This window comes from Primulina huaijiensis, chromosome 6 (genome assembly GCF_012295235.1).
Source record: "Primulina huaijiensis isolate GDHJ02 chromosome 6, ASM1229523v2, whole genome shotgun sequence".
Lineage (NCBI taxonomy): Eukaryota > Viridiplantae > Streptophyta > Magnoliopsida > Lamiales > Gesneriaceae > Primulina > Primulina huaijiensis.
In genome coordinates this window covers 23,057,126-23,075,128 of record NC_133311.1, presented here as the reverse complement: position 1 = coordinate 23,075,128, position 18,003 = coordinate 23,057,126, and the positions used below count along the sequence as shown (strand labels likewise).

General features: G+C 34.6%; 3 protein-coding genes and 1 pseudogene across 11 annotated transcripts in view; 2 read left to right on the top strand and 2 right to left on the bottom strand.

Moving 5' to 3' along the window:
• The window catches only part of LOC140978502 (glycine-rich RNA-binding protein 2, mitochondrial-like), a 98,305-nt gene that overhangs the window by 28,431 nt on the left and 51,871 nt on the right, over positions 1-18,003 (bottom strand). The gene's annotated exons all lie outside the window — the stretch shown is intronic.
• LOC140978495 (actin-related protein 2/3 complex subunit 4) lies at positions 1,067-8,532 on the top strand. 7 transcript variants are annotated; one of them, XM_073443598.1, is made up of 12 exons: positions 1,067-1,200; positions 1,403-1,505; positions 1,802-1,854; positions 2,968-3,029; positions 3,134-3,199; positions 3,478-3,530; positions 4,004-4,031; positions 4,979-5,053; positions 5,824-5,928; positions 6,484-6,573; positions 7,056-7,170; positions 8,240-8,532. In XM_073443598.1, exons 4-11 carry the CDS (start codon positions 3,027-3,029, stop codon positions 7,143-7,145), a joined length of 510 nt encoding a protein of 169 aa, XP_073299699.1. In that variant the 5' UTR covers positions 1,067-1,200; positions 1,403-1,505; positions 1,802-1,854; positions 2,968-3,026; the 3' UTR covers positions 7,146-7,170; positions 8,240-8,532. The 7 variants fall into 7 exon arrangements, with proteins under 7 accessions (XP_073299699.1, XP_073299696.1, XP_073299695.1 ...); XM_073443595.1 differs by having other exon boundaries at positions 2,965-3,029; XM_073443594.1 differs by lacking the exons at positions 1,067-1,200; positions 1,403-1,505 and having other exon boundaries at positions 1,731-1,854; positions 2,965-3,029.
• Positions 9,747-12,271, top strand: LOC140978493 (uncharacterized). 3 transcript variants are annotated; one of them, XM_073443593.1, is made up of 3 exons: positions 9,747-9,930; positions 10,144-10,247; positions 10,383-12,271. In XM_073443593.1, exon 3 carries the CDS (start codon positions 10,651-10,653, stop codon positions 11,986-11,988), a length of 1,338 nt encoding a protein of 445 aa, XP_073299694.1. In that variant the 5' UTR covers positions 9,747-9,930; positions 10,144-10,247; positions 10,383-10,650; the 3' UTR covers positions 11,989-12,271. The 3 variants fall into 3 exon arrangements, with proteins under 3 accessions (XP_073299694.1, XP_073299692.1, XP_073299693.1); XM_073443591.1 differs by lacking the exon at positions 10,144-10,247; XM_073443592.1 differs by having other exon boundaries at positions 9,747-10,247.
• LOC140978492 (protein ECERIFERUM 26-like) lies at positions 12,596-14,803 on the bottom strand (annotated as a pseudogene).

Genomic DNA, 18,003 nt, shown 5'->3' with positions numbered 1-18,003 from the left:
TTTTATCTAAAATACACCTATTATTTTTAAATCCTCTGTTATTTAACAGAAGTAAAAACTAATATTTATTTTTTAAAAATATATATTTTTCAATTTCATTTAGATAGTAAAAAATTAAAATATAAATTTATATTATAACCACTATTTTACATTAATGCTACGTGCAAAAATACTAGTATTGTATTTATACTATTAACTAGAGTTAAACATGCTGATGACTTGTATTTTATTTTACGTCAAAATCTCAAGTTTGAGACGAGATATTAGATTTGAAACACAATTATAAGAATCTTATTTCCCAAATAATAATAAATAAATGGTTAACATCTTTGTGGTATGTTGTTGAAACATTTTTTAAAATTCCGTAAATATCTCTCTCCAATTTTATTCGTTCAACTCTTCTTCTCTTATTTTTCTATCAACTAATCAAATAGTACAAATTATTTAAGGCTGCACTTGAATTGATTTATTTCAAATACGTGGATTTCAAATGTATTTTGGTTGTTTGAAAAAAAAAAATTATGAACTTCAAATTCATCTTTTACATATTTATATAACATTTAATGTTAATAATGATAGATTTCAACTTCAACCAATAATGCTGTCATTTGAAATCCATGTATAACTAATGGGTAAATAATAAATATGAATTTAATAAATATGAATTTAATATTTAATTTATTGTTTAATTGTAAACAATCAAACTAATCGAAATTCATATATTTGAAATTTATCAATCCAAACACAACCTAATATTTAAAATAATTATAGATATTTTATGTTTTTTCGTTCAAATTAAATTAAATATATATGATTGAAAAATTATAATAAATATATTATTTTATATATGCAAATATTGTGCATTGATCGGCAATATGACACATTTAAATTAATTTACATGATAATATTAAAAATATATATGGAAAACTGACAACCGTAAAAGAAGAGGAAACAAATTTTTCCTATAAATCTATTTGGAAAATCGATGTAAAAGCAACACCAAAATTTACCCAAAACATACATGAAATAAATAGTACCGACAATTGGCAACGCTCGTGCAGGACTTCGAATTTTTTAGACTACTCGTATTCTAGAAAAACCCTAGAATCCCGATCATTTCGATCGATTGAATTCAGTCAGAGTGTCAATTGGGGGCATTGTGTTTTTTTCTGGTCCTCCCAAATATGGCTCCTGCCAAAGGCAAGTAAATTTCAAATTAGAGTAACGAGTTTTGATACAATTGGACTATGAATTAGTTTCAGCTATTAACTCAATTCAATTGTGAAAAATTGATCGGTTTCAGTTTTATGCGCATGGCGGAATTTTTTGTTAATGCTTTGTTTTGAGACCAATAGAATTGCTTTCCTGCTTAAATACGTTCCGTGATTTGTATGTTTTACAGTGTAAAAATATTGTTCGTGCTTCCTGAAGGCTGAGGCTTCATCGTTAGTACGAATTGAAATTGACACCAAATTGTGGTGACTAGCTTTCCGAATTTCAATCAGGTCGAGATCAAGCAGAAAATAATTGCTTTTTATTAGCATTTCAAAATATATGCAGTAGATTCTTGGCGAGGTCTTATATTATCAAGAATATTCTTCAAATCACGACAGTACTGTTCTCAAGCACAAAATAAAATTAATAAATTCGCCAAATATTTATTATGCATTACATTTGCTATTAACAACGCAAATGTTTAATGTAACAGGGATTATAATACTCGTATCAATATCTCCTTTTAGGTATGGAACATTTTCAATTTTGATTTTTGAACAAATTCGTCATTCTGCTTGCCTATTAGGTGTTCTTGGACAAACCCTTTAATCTGTGCTCAACAAATTCCAACTTCCCAAGGTCAGCTTATGGCATTTTATGGATTTTATTTTCGTATTAACTGCTTAAGAAATCTTGCCGTGATTTTTTTATGTTGCAAGATTTTTTGAACTACACAAATCTTAGCAATTGAATGTATTTTTTGTTATACGGTGGTTGTGGTGTGGTTATAATGGTATAAGGTGATGACGCCTCAGCCTAGAAGGAAGAAATAAATCTAGACACAGGAATGGACACTTATTGAAAAATATGGAGAGATGTCTTATGATGGTACTTTATAAAAAATGAAAACTGGGGAGAAGAAATACAAGCCTGTTGCTTTACACGTGAACTATGTTCATTATTCTCGGGATCCTGTATCCTGTCCATGGTCGTGGTCTTGGAAAGATGTGTCCACAAAAGTGCAGAACATGAGGCACCAATATGCCCTAGTGAAGCAGAAGATAAAGAAGCAAGAATCCTCGGTTGGGGGAACAGGTGAAGAGGAATTTGATTGGATGGAAGGGACCGCACATTGGTCGAACTTCCTTAGGTATAAAGATGTTTTTGGGGATATGCCACTTGTATTTAACAATATTGATTTGATGGCAATGGTTGCTGTAGGAGCTAATGAATATAATGAGGGTTTGATCAGAGTGGTCGTGAGATGGATATCGGGGAGTTTGGCCAGTTGTTGGTAAATTAATTAATTAATTATCCAAATTTGGGTGAATCTCGTGTGTTAGAAACTTCACTTAAGTATGAACTTCACAATGTAGTTTGCTGTAAATTTTTTGAATTCGAATGTAACAATGACAAAGATTGCATCACATGATTGTGCCTCATTTTCTTCGCTCGTAACCCAATCTCCAAAATTTTATTTTTCATTACCGTCGGTGGTGGAACTCGGGAATAGTTTTTGGTGGCGCTGGTTTGTCTCTGTAGACTTTGAGGGATCTGGTGCTCTAGGTCTGGTGTTTGTTGAAGAAGAATGATAAAAAAAACTTGTGAGCGAGAGGGGGAAGAAGAACTCGTTGCCTTGTTTGATTGTAAATGTAATATTAGGTAGGTTAATCAGTAATATCTTGATTAATTTAAGTTTTTAGTGATATGGGCAAAAGAGTAACCCACTTCCTTCTTTTGATAAAATAGAAGATCCATAGACCATAATCTGGTGCAAAGGATCCGCATCCAACCGAAGATCCAAACAGTTGATGGTGAGAATTCAAGCAAATATCCACACACCCTACTCGTATTTGATTTATTTACTTATTCCATCACTGATATGTTTTTGTTTGTGCATGTGTGGATAAATTATTAGGCCAACACTCTACGACTGTATTTAACCTGCATCCGGAACACTCTCGAGGCTGCTATGTGCTTGCAGGTGTGGTTTTCCTATTTTTTTAATATATTTTTAATGAATTTTTTGTAAAATAGATATAGAATTTGGAGTCAGGTAGTTCGTCGAATATAAAGAAATTTCAACTTTAGCATTTACAGAGGTTAAGTTGCTGAAAATTGTTATTTTTTGTGTTTTAATGTGCATTTTCTTTAATTTATCCACTTTACAACTTTGATCTTCTGTAGATACGAATCATCCTGATGCTTTTTTTGTAATTGTTGATTTTGCATTGATCAAGATGTTTTAGTTTGTTTTTGCAGAATTTCCCATGTCAAGAAGTTGAAAGGCACAATAAGCCCGAAGTTGAACTTAAGTATGTGGCTAAAATCCCAATCATTTATGATTATAATCACGCACCCTTCTCTCGCCCCACCCTCTGAATTCCGGTGGACGATTAGCAAGATTTTAGAATTTGTTGTTATGTAACTAAGTTGGTCGAACTGAAATAGTAACGTGAACTCTAAGAAATGCACAATGGAGGAGTTATCACTTGGTTAGCAACTAATACCTATGAGTGACACGGGCTTTCGTGAAGAATGGAAAAAAATGAGACTAAGATTGGAATTCGAGGAGCACTTGTTTGAATATTTATGCTCGACAGTACGAGAAATATATAAGCATGTAATTGGCAGTCATGGTGCCTTCTGCACTTGCACTGGGCATTGTCCTGTGCTTATTGTTAGACGAGTTTGGGTTTTGGGGGGATATAATAACCGCTTTCACGATTATGTAAAAATCTAGGCACCGTGATGTATATATAAATTCGTCCTTATTTGCAATTTTCAGGACCAGTCCAGAGCTTCTGCTGAATTCCGTAAGAGTTTCTTATCATATATGCTGACTTTTTGGTTTCCCATGCGCATTTGTTCTATTATTTACTCAAATTCGATGATGTATATATAAATTATGTTTCATTGCTTGTACCTGCTCAATGATTGTAGTAAAAAATGTGACATTTTACTATGCTGCGTAACTTACTTCATTACGAAAGTATAGTTCTCAGGAAAAAATGTTGCTTAGCAATTTTGTTAACTTTGGTAGCTTATATCTCTTACCCTCATGGTAGATTAGGGGTGTAAGACGAATTAAGCCAACTCAACTAAATATCATTCAATTTTAAGAATTTCTGGGTTCGAGCTTAAATTGGCGCTCAATTTTAGTTTTTCATGAGCTAGCTATCTCAAAGACAATTTTTAAATATTGTTTAATTTTAAACATGCATATTTTCAGTTGTATATGCGTAAACAATAATCATTATATAAACTATAACTATTAATTTTATGTATAATGTCGATGAATGTGTTCATGAACCCGACTTTACGAGCTAATCTTGATATTTGATATCTCTAACATAATCACTAATTTTTTAGAAAAATCTAAATCTAAGCTTGCAAGCTTGAGCTTCTTATTTGACAAACTCTAGCTCAATTTTTTGAGTTGCGCTCATGCTCAACTCAAAAGCTTGCGAGCTCGAGCTTCACATTTGGTATCTTTTGAAGTTTGTAGTTTAATATGATATGTCTTTCCCTTGTAGTGGCTTATTTTAAAAATTGCGGACTACTCATCCGCTTTCTTTGTAACAAATTTACATATTATATAAATTAATGTTTCCTATAAAAAAAAAAATGATATGTCTTTCCCTTTAAAGTTTAAATTATATGCTGATATTGCCCAATCTATATCCTAAGTCGTGTCTCTGCCAAACATTTAAATTTATTTTTCTTTGGACTTGAATTAATCTTTACACCCGCAATTTTTCAGGTTGTTATCTGTAGAAATGAATCTGAGAAATGCTTGATAGAAACATCAATAAATTCATTGCGCATAAGTCTAAAGGTAAATTTAATAAAGCTTGACGCATTTCTTACTTCTTCTATCTTTGTGTTATTTGTAAGTACATCAACCTTTTGGTGTGACAGATATGTCTCGATCACTTTGTTGTTTTCTCAAATGTCTTTCAAAGTGGTTTCGTGATACCATGAGTCTGAGAGCCCTCCCTGTTATCTGATGTCCTTATTATTCCCCGATAGATGATAAACCCTTTCCGTCATGATCTTGTTCGACTATTTGTCCTAGTTCTATGGTTAGATTTGAATTTCCTCCACTGTATTCAATTAAGGAACTGTTGGTTATACGTTATATGTGTAAAACAAGTCTTACGTGCTTATCAGTTTATCAATCTTTTCAATTGAGCTCCTTGAGGAAAAAAGGTACGTCGGACACTATTTGATGACATGAACCCACCCAGAGGTAGAAGGGCTGATCTTTCTGGTCTAAAATCATTTCAAACAGGTAGGGTACCTTTTGGTTAGGGTGATTGATTTCATACGGGTTTAAAATAATGCAAACAATGAATTTTGATATTCTTTCGGAACATTCTTGTAACAATGTGTCAATTTTCACTCTTTACTGAATTTTAGAGGTGAGCTAAGTTATCCTTGTGATGAAGCATATCACAATGGTTGCAATGACAAATTGGAGAACTCCATGAATCTAGCCACATTGATGTTAGATTTAGAGCTCATGTTAAGTCCTTGATGTCGAGCCTTCTGTACATTGTGAAATGGAGAAACCTTCAAGTACTTATGTGAGTGTCTTGACTGTAGGTAAAGCAGTCAGATGAACTAGAGAATATACTGACAAAAAAATTCCTTAGATTTTTGTCTATGAGGGCAGAGGCTTTTCAAGTATTGAGGAGAAAGCCAGTACAGGTTTGTAACTTGCCTTAGAGCAACTGCTAATTACATTTTACGTGCATGAAACAGTTTATTTGAACAAATTGGATCAAGTAATAAGCAGCTGTGACATGAAAAGCAAATAATATGTTAAAACCCTATATATTATCCCTGCCTGAATTGCATTTATTCTCCCAAATTTACATCATTAAGACAATGAGTTGTCTGACTGCTGGGATGGTTATTTCATGGAATTTCGTTGTTTATGTACTCCTTAGAAATTTGAGTATTCAAAATGTACGTCGAGTTTTTAAAAGTTTGTTTTAGAAATGCTCCTCTGTTTTCAACATGACAGCTTTGTATGAGAGCCCTGGTAAAACACGTGTTTTATTTGAAGAGCTGACATCATACATTGGATCACTCCCCCAAAAGAAAAAAAAAACACCACCCAGTTTAGCTCATGTTTGTTGATTTTTTTTGTGTATGAAGAACTGATATATTTGGCATTTGGTGATGTGAATGTGTCATGTTCTATCAATGGCATGCTTTAAGATTTCATTAGGTTTAGGGTTCACTTGTATGATTTTGCAGGGGTACGACATTAGTTTTCTCATTACTAATTATCACTGCGAGGAGATGCAGAAGCAGAAGCTTATAGATTTTATAGTGCAGTTCATGGAGGTAAACTTTCTTGTGTTTTTGGCATGATAACCTTAAAATTGCGTTTTGACTGATGAATTTAAAATGTATTTTTGTTGTTTAGATAAATAAGATTATAAACTTCAATTGTACTCTTTATATGTTTATATAGTATTTCATGGTCGTTAGGATGAATTTCAAGTTTACCATCATTTGAAATATATTGTACTTTGTATTATTAATGTGTAATTAAGAAGATGTGTATTTAAGATTTTATATATTGTTTGGTTATAAATTTTAAGACTATAATCGATATCCGTGGATTTGAGATTTCAAATCCATGTCGTGCACTCTAATTGTTCTGAAACATAAGAGTATTTTCCTCAAAAGATTTGACATTCAACGTAAGTTCAATAGAGTTATCAGTGATCGATCCCTTTTCTTTTATTCTGCTGAGTGATCTTTAAACCTATTTCCGAATGAAGGGAATTTTACTTCAAACCGTTCGTTTTTTTGAACTGCAGGATATTGACAAGGAGATAAGTGAACTGAAATTGTCGGTGAACACACGAGGGCGGCTTGTTGCTACAGAATTTCTGAAGCAGTTCATCTGAACTCAGGCATCCTCTATATCTTAAGGTGAAGTTTTAACTTCTAGATGTTGCCATTTATCTGTGAAATAGTTGCAGCATTTGAGGGAAATTTTAGGTCCATTGAAATTCTATGGAAGAGCAAATGAGCAAGCGAAGTTCCCCGACTTTTAGCCTGTGTAAAATTATGATTGTTATTATTATTATTATTATTTTCTTCATTTAGTTAGAAGTCGATGGCTTAGTGACTGGACTCGAGAACTAGATAAAGTTGTTTGTGACCAAATAATTCGATGGTAAAATAATTATTGATTTGTTAACATATAATTATAGTGCTCAACTAGAATAAAATGGAGAAATTTTACACACACGGGTTTTATTAGAAAAAAATGAAAGATTTCATTTCCCCAGAAAATCGAGCACAATCTATTATACGAAAGTAAAGTCCTAAAATCGGATAAATTCCATCATTAAAAATCAATCGAAGCGGCCTGAAGTAGATGTGGCTGGAGCTTCGATGATAGTAATATTCCAAGAAGTTTTTAGAGTATTAAATAGCATAAATATCCATGAAGTTTAGAGGGATAGAGTATGGTTGTTGCTTTCTTCAAAATCAATTTGTCGCTGCTTTGTTCTGACCTATTTAACGTAGTATGCAGTGCTAACCCATAATTTCCAACATGTGCTGTTTTAGCATATTTTTTTCATGTTATGTGACTGCGATTTTATGCCTGGATGGATGACAATCTCACATTGGAACATTTGTACGAGTGATATGTACAATACTAAACCTTAAGAACTCAAGTCTTCTTTAATATGACTCTGGTCCGAAACACACACTGTCATGACTGCTGAGTTCCTGCTACCATTTAGTTGTAAACAGTTGTATATATATCTCTGTGGATTAAATAATTGACTGTGTGCTATTATGATTGGCTTGAATTCTTTTGTTTGTTACTGCATCCATGAAGGGTCCTCCAACTTTACGTCTGCCCCTCAGTAATTTGTATATTCCATAAATAGCATGAACGAACTCTTACTGTTATTGAAGTTTTTCAGATCAATTTTTGCTTTTTAAAATCCTGATGATATAAAGTATTTATTTTCTTGTTTTACAGCTGTATTTTACTGTGTTTACCAGCACAAGATGCCGTGGATGATCAACAGCTTTTCTTTGCTATTTTCGTGGTCATCAGCATTTGCAAACTTCTGTTCTACAGTTGGTCGCTTATTTGTTCCTGTGTATTATTCGCTGAAATGTTGGGCACTTTTCCCTTCTTATAATCGTTTGAGGCTGATTAGAATTCAATGTATTGTTGGGAGCTGATCGTGTTTAACATTCCATGCAGTTTCTCTTGTACTAGGTGAAACCTATCAATGCAGAATATTGGGACAATGCTCTTTAATTTTACCGTTTTGTCATATAATTCTTGAATAAGTTAGCACAAATGTGCCGTGCTTGATGCATTTCGATGTTGTGACTGTTGCAGGCGAAAGAAAGATTAGAGAAACTAGAGTGCTTAAAAAATAGGAGATTATTTTTACAATTTTTTTTGTAAATAAGGTTGATTGTCTTATTAGAAGCTACGAACATGTGGAAAATGTAGGATGAAGTGCAGTTTACTGGATTATCCGCTTTTTCTATTTAGTTTAATATACTAATGTTCGAGTTGAAAACTGCTTTGTATTGTACTGTTAGACAAAGTGTAATGAGATGGTAAATGATATAAAATATAAAAAGTAATAAATCAATATATACAGATAATCTAATGTTATACTATTCTAATAATTAATAAAATTTGAGTCAAAATGTTAAATAAAATAAGGTTCAGAGATTATTTAATGTCTCATATAAATTTATCGAAATGGTCGATAATTATATATTTTCAGCTCGAAGTGGTGTTGGCTGCATCTCATTTGCATTTTGGAACTGCGCTAGAGATGTAAGTGGTATTGAAAACCGTAAATGATCCAATCGGAAGACGTAGGTGGTAGTTTGAGTGAAATTTAGAAGTTTCTTGAAAGTTCCGTGAGAGGAGGAAAACGGACGTTTAGGTTAGGTGGAGATGGAAAGAAAACTTAATTTGAGTGAAATTTAGAAGTTTCTGGAAAGTTCCGTGAGAAGAGAAAAACGGACGTTTATATTGGGTGGAGATGGAGAAAAAACTGCTAATACGATGTAATTTAAAAATTATTTGAGTTTTATTCGTAATTTAATAGATGACATATCAAGTGGTTATTCAGTTAGTATACTTAATAAATCTTTAACTTCAATTTATTGTTGATACTTGAGATTTATTATATATTATTTTTGTTCATTCTTTAATGTAGTATCTTCAAATGGTTATGAGTTTAATTGATGTTTTCAAGCACATGTATTTTGTTTCGCGTTTTATATTTTGATATATTAATTAATTAGACATTGGAAAAGTAATTAGGAAAATGAATTTGTAGATTATTTTACCATATAACTATAACATTTCATATTACTAAATTTTATGGTTAACTAATTTTATTAGGATGTTATAAATAAAAATATATATTTTAAAATAAGTTACTACACGCGCGTTGTTAGTATATATATATAGAATTTTCCCATTAATTAATTATGAAAGAAACTAACAATTGACAACGCGAAAACTTGTGATACGCTCGCGCAGTACTTCGAATATTTTAGGGACTACTCGTATTCTAGAAAAACCCTAGAATCTGCTCTCCGGATCAATTCGATTGATTGAATTTTAAGTTAGACTGTCAATTGAGGGCATGATGTTTTTTCTGGTCCCCCCAAATATGGCTCCTGCCAAAGGTAAGTAAATTTCAAATTAGAGTAACGAGTGTTGATACGATTGGAGTGTGAATTAGTTTCAGCTGTTAACTCAATTCAATCGTGAAACAATGTCGTGAAAATTTGATCGGTTTCAGTTTTATGCGCTTGGCGGAATTTTTTGTTAATGCTGTGTTTTTAGACCAATAGAATTGATTTCCTGCTTAAATGCGTTCCGTAATTTGTATCTTTTAGAGCGTAAAAACATTGTTTGTGTTTCCTGAGGGCTGAGGCTTCATCGTTAGTACAAACTGAAATTGACATCAAATTGTGGCGACCAGCTTTCCGAATCCAATCAGGTCGAGATCAATCAGAAAATAATTGCTTGTTAGTGTTAATTAGCATTTCAAAATGTATGCATTACATTTGCTGCTAACAATGCAAATGTTTAATGTAACAGGGATTATAATACTTGTTTTGATATCTCCTTCTAGGTATGGAACATTTCCGAGTTTGATTTCCGAACAAATTCGTCATGCTGCTTACCAATTGGGTTTGCTTGGAGAAATCCTTTCGTTTGTGCTCAACAAATTCCAACTTCTTAAGGCCAGCTTATGGCATTATATGGATTTTATTTTTGTATTTACTGCTTAAGAAATCTTGCCATGATTTCTTTATCTTATGAGATTTTTTGAGCTACATGACTCTTAGCAATTGAATGTATTTTTTTTCCCGGTGGTTGTGGTGTGGTTATAGTGGTATATGGTGATGATGCCTCAGCCTAGAAGGAAGAAATGGACGGAGACAGAGGAGAGGACACTTATTGACAAATATGGAGAGATGTCTCGTGATGGTACTTTATCAAAAATGAAAACTAGGGAGAAGAAGTACAAGCCTATTGCTTTACATGTGAACTCTGTTCATCATTCTCAGGACCCAGTGTCATATCCATGGCTGTGGTCTTGGAAAGACGTGTCCACAAAAGTGCAGAACATGAGGCACCAATATGCCCTAGTGAAGCAGAAGATAAAGAAGCAAGAATCTTCGGTTGGGGGAACAGGTGAAGAGGAGTTTGATTGGTTGGAAGGGACCACACATTGGTCTAACTTCCTTAGGTATAAAGAGGTTTTTGGGGATATGCCACTTGTATTTAACAATATTGATTCGATGGCAATGGTTGCTGTAGGAGCTAATGAATGCACAGGAGGGTTTGATCAGAGTGGTCATGAGATGGATATTGGGGAGTTTGGCCAGTTAGTTCCGGTGGAGGAGGGGGATTTTGTAGCAGGTATCGATGGGGTTGAGAATGGAGTAATTGAATTGGAGTTTAACTATGATGGGGAGGAGGGAGAAGATAATTATAAAGTGGGTGAAAAAAGTGAGATTTGTACGAGGAAAGATGGAGGTTCTGAATTTGTTTGTGAAGACAATGAACCGAATTCTTTAAAAATCAGAAAAAAGAAAAAAGTGTCAAAAGGGTTAGAGAAGAGGGCATGGGTGTATCTTGCTAACCAGCTGGGGCAGCTGAGGGAGATAGAAACTCGGTTCGAGCAACGTGAAGTTGAGCGAGAGCAGAAGAGGCAAAGGAGAGAACATCTTCAGACAGAAATGGATAAGGAGCGTGAAAGGAAATGGGAAGAAATGGAGAAAGATAGAGAAGCGAAGGAGAACACAAGGGAGAGCTTGCGGAGGCAAAGGATTCAAGAATGGGAACTCATGGAGAGGGAGACTGAAGAAAGAGAGAGAAGAAGAAGAAGAGAAGAAGCACTGATACACGAGAGAGAATGGGAAGGTAGGTTGAGTCGAAGAAGATCAGATTGGAAGACGAGGATGGATGAGATGTTACGTCAGCACCGTGCAGAAATTGGACAGATTCAAACTAGGATTCTACACGAACAACAGAATCTTACCAGTCAGTTTCTTGGAATTATAACACAGTGGACTGGTCATCCGGTGGGACTCTCTGATCACGCTGGAGCTAGTTCCCATTATCTATCACAAATGATTCAGAATTTACACCATGAAAATGGTGGTATCGTTCATGGTGATGGCCGTGTGGAGGGAGATCATCAAGAAGATCAGTTCATAGTTGATGGATAAGGTACTGCTTGCACTATATAACACAGTAGGAGCAAGAAGTAATTATCCTTGTTCAGATATTGTTCTATGCGAGTAGATTTGATTCGTGAGTATTTGTACCATAACTGCACGGTATAAACATTATTTACCTTGTGAGGTAAAAGCATTATGATACTAATAATATTTTCCTCAATTTTTCGTTCCACGGAAATTAGATGGCCATTTCCAAGAGTTCGTCGATGAGATAGAATTTGATTTTACATTCATTTCTTATTACCTGTTATTCTTAACTCGTGGGTTGTGTGTAGAAACAGCAGGGTACAAATGTGTGTGTTATCTGTTTTACATAATCTATTGGCTTGCTCATTTTTTTGGGTGTTATATATAATTTGTTTCCATTTATTCCGTTTGTTTCATCACCTAGTTATTGCCATTTATCACCTAAATCTACTGATTTTCAAGCTATTTTTTTAAGTCATACATAATAATTCCATTGTGATTGTGTATTTTTTTCTCATGATTAACATCAGCATGTTTTCTTGTCGGATAAATGTATTTTCATCGTGTAATATTTCTTTGTCTAATATAATCTCTTTCTTTCATAATTTCTAAGTACTTTAGTTGAAAATGCAAGAAATGTTCCTCCCTATTATTGAAAATATCATAAATTAAAATAATAATTAATTAAAAAGGAGACATTCATGAATGAACGTGGTCACACAATACAATAAAGCAAATTTCACAGAAATTAAAACCAAACAGTGACGACCAATTATAAACGTAAATTTCTCATGCATTACTGTGAGAACAATATTGCATTGTTATTTTCATTTACTTTATTATTTTTTGCCTTGGCACTTTTAAGATCATTGTGTCATTCAACCAAGAAAGTTTCTTCATGCCAAAAGCCCCACCCTTTTCAACTCGTCCTTGAACACTTTGATCTCGTTCTCCGGCAAAATCGCAGTAACTTTCCTTCCTGTACAAACATTCTTGTCACCAGGGAGCACCAAAATCGCCCCTTCTTCCCCGACTCCATCGATCCTAAGACTAAAGCTAACTGGCTTTTGTCCCCGGTACTCGAACTCGAAAAAGCTCCCCTCTTCAACGTTCACAAAGGTCAGATTTGCACCATACACAATGAAATCAGGCAGTCCTTGCTCTTTGTCCATGATTTCGCTGATCTTTTTTCGCTCGTCCAATGCTCTGGTTTTTAAAAGTGTTGCTAGCGCACTAGGCGTGGCCTCCTCAATAGGAAAATCAACCTTAACCACACTCAAATTTAGGCTATTACTCAGTGTCCCTTCAATATCATTTTTTCTACCTTTTTCACAAATTGTCGCAACTTTCGGATCCGACCCCGAATTTTGGCGATGCATTGCCAAATGACGGCGGAAAGTGCCTCGAAATGTGAAAATACGGCCCCATTTCGTCTTAGTTTGGATTGAAGATGACTCAGTTGCGTGCCTGAAATATTGAAGGAGAATGTATTCATGTTGCAATCTGAGACTTTTATCCAATTATCTCCAAACGGGCCGACCCGTCTGATGCTAAGTGGATCCTCCACAACTCTGGGCTGGTTATTTGGACTAACGGACTTGAGGGATTGGGCCAGAGCTATGGGTCGGCCTGGTCCATTATGAGCAACGGTCTTCCCAAATTGGTTCATGAATTCTGCAGCTGAGAATGCATCGCCAAGTACATGGGCCCAGCTTAGGCCCACAGCGGTTCCTCCGCATTGGAATTTTGTTAGCTGTGCTCATGATTATACGTTAGAAAATTATTACAAAGACTTAAAATTCGACTGAAAATAAGATGATCAAGCAAATGAGTGCAAAGACAAATGTATACAATATTTTTACAGAATAATAATTATTCATCTGTCGAGCTATATGGATTAAACATTAAATTATGAAAACATAATAACTTATATTTCTGCTTATTTAATATTTTTAAAAGAAAAAACACTATTTCAATTCCATTATTATAGCAACGAAACACTGAAAATTTGAAGTGAATTTTTAAAACTAATTACCATTTTTATAACAGAAAATCTTTGTCGGCAAACATATATATAAGATCTAAGGTTTCCCCCCTTAACTTGGTCGAAATATGACAATTAGACAAGCATGTGAGAATGAATATGGACTATGCATTGCCATTAGATTAAGAGGACGGTGAGCCAATAATTTAATGATTAGTAATCCGAGGATGGAAAATCCAAGTTTAATTTCTTCCTAATGATACATATAACGCGTGCAGTTGTCTAGCTGTTATAAGAAAGCAAACCTGTATCAAAACAAGTGGCGAAAATGAAAGCTCGGGACCGATAATTTGACCGGAGACCAAAGCTTTCTCATGGGAATCATCCTTCATCTCCAACCATTCCTCCAGAGTTTTGTCGCACTTGGCTTCGATGAACCTCACGCCACAGTCGTTGCACTTGATGTAAGGCCGGCCAGGATCCTATCTCCGGAGCCGGCCTCACGGGACCGGGAACTGGTTCAACCACGTGAACATTGGCTCCTTGATGACCAGAGCCGTCAAGCCCTCGAATGCCTTGCTGCCGAAGTAATAGATGCAGCGCAGGTAATGAAGCTTCATGGCCAAGTCCATGTTCTCGGGCTCGAAAATGGAGTAGGGGGCCGTTACGTTGCCGGGCCCGATAGACGAAAGCTTGATGTTGTAGATGAGGCCTTCTTCCATGGTGGATCGGATGAAACCATAATCTTAATTGTAACAAAAACACTTATTCGGATCCAAAAAAATTAAGTATACATAAATATTTGGATTTCTTATTCTTTTATAGAAGCTGAGAGGTGATTTGTTACTAAACCTACGGCTTGGTGAGAGGATTTCCTTAGTTCCCTAACTTCGTGAGGTATATAATGTTAGATTTTAGATGTGTACAAGGAACACCGATCAGAGTCGGCAGAAAAGCTTCATTTGAGTGGAACGTGGAATCTGTTTATCAGAGTATGAAATAAAGTAAGCGAGCAGCAACCGTACGTTATAATAGGAACTAAAATCGACAATTTTTTTTCCCTTTTTCGGGTGAAGAGGGAATATGACATATAGTACGACCACAGAACAACAGAACTCACCGAGGAAAAAACCATTTGTGGCCGTATCGTTTCTTTTCTTGATATTTCCCTCAGTAATAACGGTATCCTTAACATCCTTCGAGAAATCTGTGCCTTTGTTGCTGGTAACACCAACAAGCTCATAGTTCAAAAGATCTCTGGGCTTTTCTTCCTCAATTTTCGGTTTCTACTTTCACCTTCACTTTATTTTTCTTCTCCTCTTTTTTCTTTTTCCTGTCTTTTTCCATCAACTTTAGTTTTGCCAAATGTGGCCAAGTTTTGTACGGTTGACTTTCCACCAAACTCATTCTTAAACCTCTTAGCTTTCATTTTCCTAGTATCAACTCTCTTATCTTTGTTATAGCCCATCTTTTCTTCGGCCAACTTACCCGAAGAATTTCTGGCTGCAGATCTGGATGCCTCTTGAACCCCTTTTCTCCAATCCTGCAAGTCCCTCAGGGGACTGGCTTGCTCTACTTATATCATCAACTCGGTTCCTTCTGTCTAGCTCCTGCAAAAATTTTATTCCTTGTTTTCCAGGGAAGGCTGGCTGCTTTGAAAAGGTCTCCCACCATTTTGACCTGGAAAAGGTTCATAAACTTTTCCTTCATCCACTGTACTGCTTCTATCTTTACACTCGCCTTTCGCACGAAGTTTTCCTGCAACTGTTGATTCCTCTGAGATGCTGCTTTTCTCTTTGTCTTTGCCTCGATCCTCCTTATTCTTCTTGTCTCTGTGTTTTTCCTTCTTGTCCTCGTGTTTTCCTTTACGGTCCTTCTTGTCAGTATAACTGTTGTCACTTCCTTCAACAGCCATGATATTTAAACTATATCATAACATATCATCATGATCAGCTGAACATTATAACTAAAATTACACAATTGAAGCATTAACAACACGGGACCGATCAGATAAATATGGTCCGGATGCCACATGCAGTTTGCCCTACATAATAGTTAAACAAATCTGCTGGCTCGGAGACAAATACCTCCTCAGAACTTAAAAGATCTTTCTCCTCGAGATATTAGTAAGAAACTTATCATATGGGGATAGATAATACCTAAAGCTTATCAATTAAATCATATTATATTTAGAAAGATGTGATAGTAATTGAGCATAGGAGGACTATCAACAATCCAGAACATTTTAGACAATGCAAGAGGATGCATTTAATATAAGCAAATATGTTGAAAAACACACTGCATCCCAATGTTCATTCTTAATGATTTCACACATTTCCTGTCTCACGTCCATCAGTAGAGGAAAAGAGTGGGACAAGCAAGATCTTTTTTTGTGATTTTAAAGGAATAGTTTTTAGTATGATAATATGTATGTATATATTCACCTTGATTTATTCCATCCACCGGTAATCTTCCTAAGTTTTGAACTAATGTAAAAATGGCCCCCTTTTTTTCTTCACTCCTTCCATTTTTAGTTGGTGGTGAGAGTGGATGAAAGAATGCCAGGAAATTAACTTGTAAAAACAGCATTTTCTCAATTCCGGTAGTTAAGCGCAGCAATATTTCATGCACATGCGACCAAAACATTGCAGCCACAGGAAACAATCAAGAAATTAAATGCTTTCCTCGAAAGCAATTAAACCTGTCCGTAAGTTGAAATAACGCAGAGAAGAATAAAAAAACATAATCAGCCTCTACGAATGCATCTCATCAACTGTCTAATTGCCCTCGATGGGCATGGATGGTTGTCGCCCGAAGTAAGAAAATGTCCAATGTATACCAAGCTAGACAAAGAAAGAAGTCAAGCAAATAATGCATGACGCATACAAAGTTTAAAGTACTAAATATCCAGATATATATTTCAAAATTCTTTGCAATTAGCTCAACCCCAAGAATAATTAGCTTTCTATCATCAATGCTTCCCCACCTCCCATTATGGGAGAGGAGAGAGTCAACATTCTCAATCATAAACCCAAAGTATAAAAACATTTCAACACCTGCACTACAAAACTATGCCAGAAAAGTTAATCAATCAATCAAAAGGTTATTAAACTATATGCAATTTTGCGAAAAAAGATAGTTCCGAAAGAAATGTTCTTAATATGCAACAAATGGTGATGTTCAGACTTCAACTATTCATTCTGATTGGCAAGCAACATGTATTCTATATTTTTTATTCAACTGATGCTGGCACACAATGCAACAATAAATTATCCATATTCTACTTCTTTTCTTTTCTCAAATTGAACATGCACACAAGATGATATGATAACATATATAAAAATGCAGAGTGGATTCATCCCTAATTGCCAAAGAGGCAAAAGCAAATTTCATCTTTATCAATCAAATTGAATTTTCACTTCCGCAATATAAAGAGGCAAAATTTACATGACAAAAATCCAAATTAAAAGAAAATCACTTTCGACCAAGTATCGAATCGAGAATATTATTCTAAAATTCGAAACCACAAAATACCATGATTTTCAAAACCAATTAAAAAATCTCGAATTGAGTTCCATTCGATTTAGCTTTAATTTTATCTTGTCCGTTATAAAATAAAAAATATTTGTAAAAAGGGACAAGATATCGACATTTTTTTTATTTTTTTTATTTAATCCGACTACAATACTAATACAAAAAACAATCAATAAATTGCTCTTAGTATCTACATATGAAATAGCTACGGAAATGAATGTTGCATGTAAGTATAGGTTTTAGTGTGTATAAAATGGTTAAAACAGAGGTTTATTCTGGTCTCGCTTAGACCCAATGACTCAAGATGCATTTCTACATCGAGAGTCCATGACATATAATTTTTCCCCGTAATGTCGAGTGCAACAAATTCGAACTTTGTCAAGTTTGACGTGGTGGTACTAAAAAAATTATGATGCATTTTATTAGTTAATGAATATTGCAATACAAAGTAATGGATAAACAACAAATACAAGCATTCGTAAAAATAAAGAAAACACGTGAGGAGGATATTCTCCGAT

Coding starts and splice junctions, on each gene's coding strand:
- LOC140978495 (XM_073443598.1), top strand. Junction 4,032..4,978: donor CAGAGCTTCTGCTGAATTCC/GTAAGAGTTTCT, acceptor GCAATTTTTCAG/GTTGTTATCTGTAGAAATGA. Junction 5,929..6,483: donor TGAGGAGAAAGCCAGTACAG/GTTTGTAACTTG, acceptor ATGATTTTGCAG/GGGTACGACATTAGTTTTCT.
- LOC140978493 (XM_073443591.1), top strand. CDS start 10,651: ATGGTGATGATGCCTCAGCCTAGAAGGAAGAAATGGACGGAGACAGAG.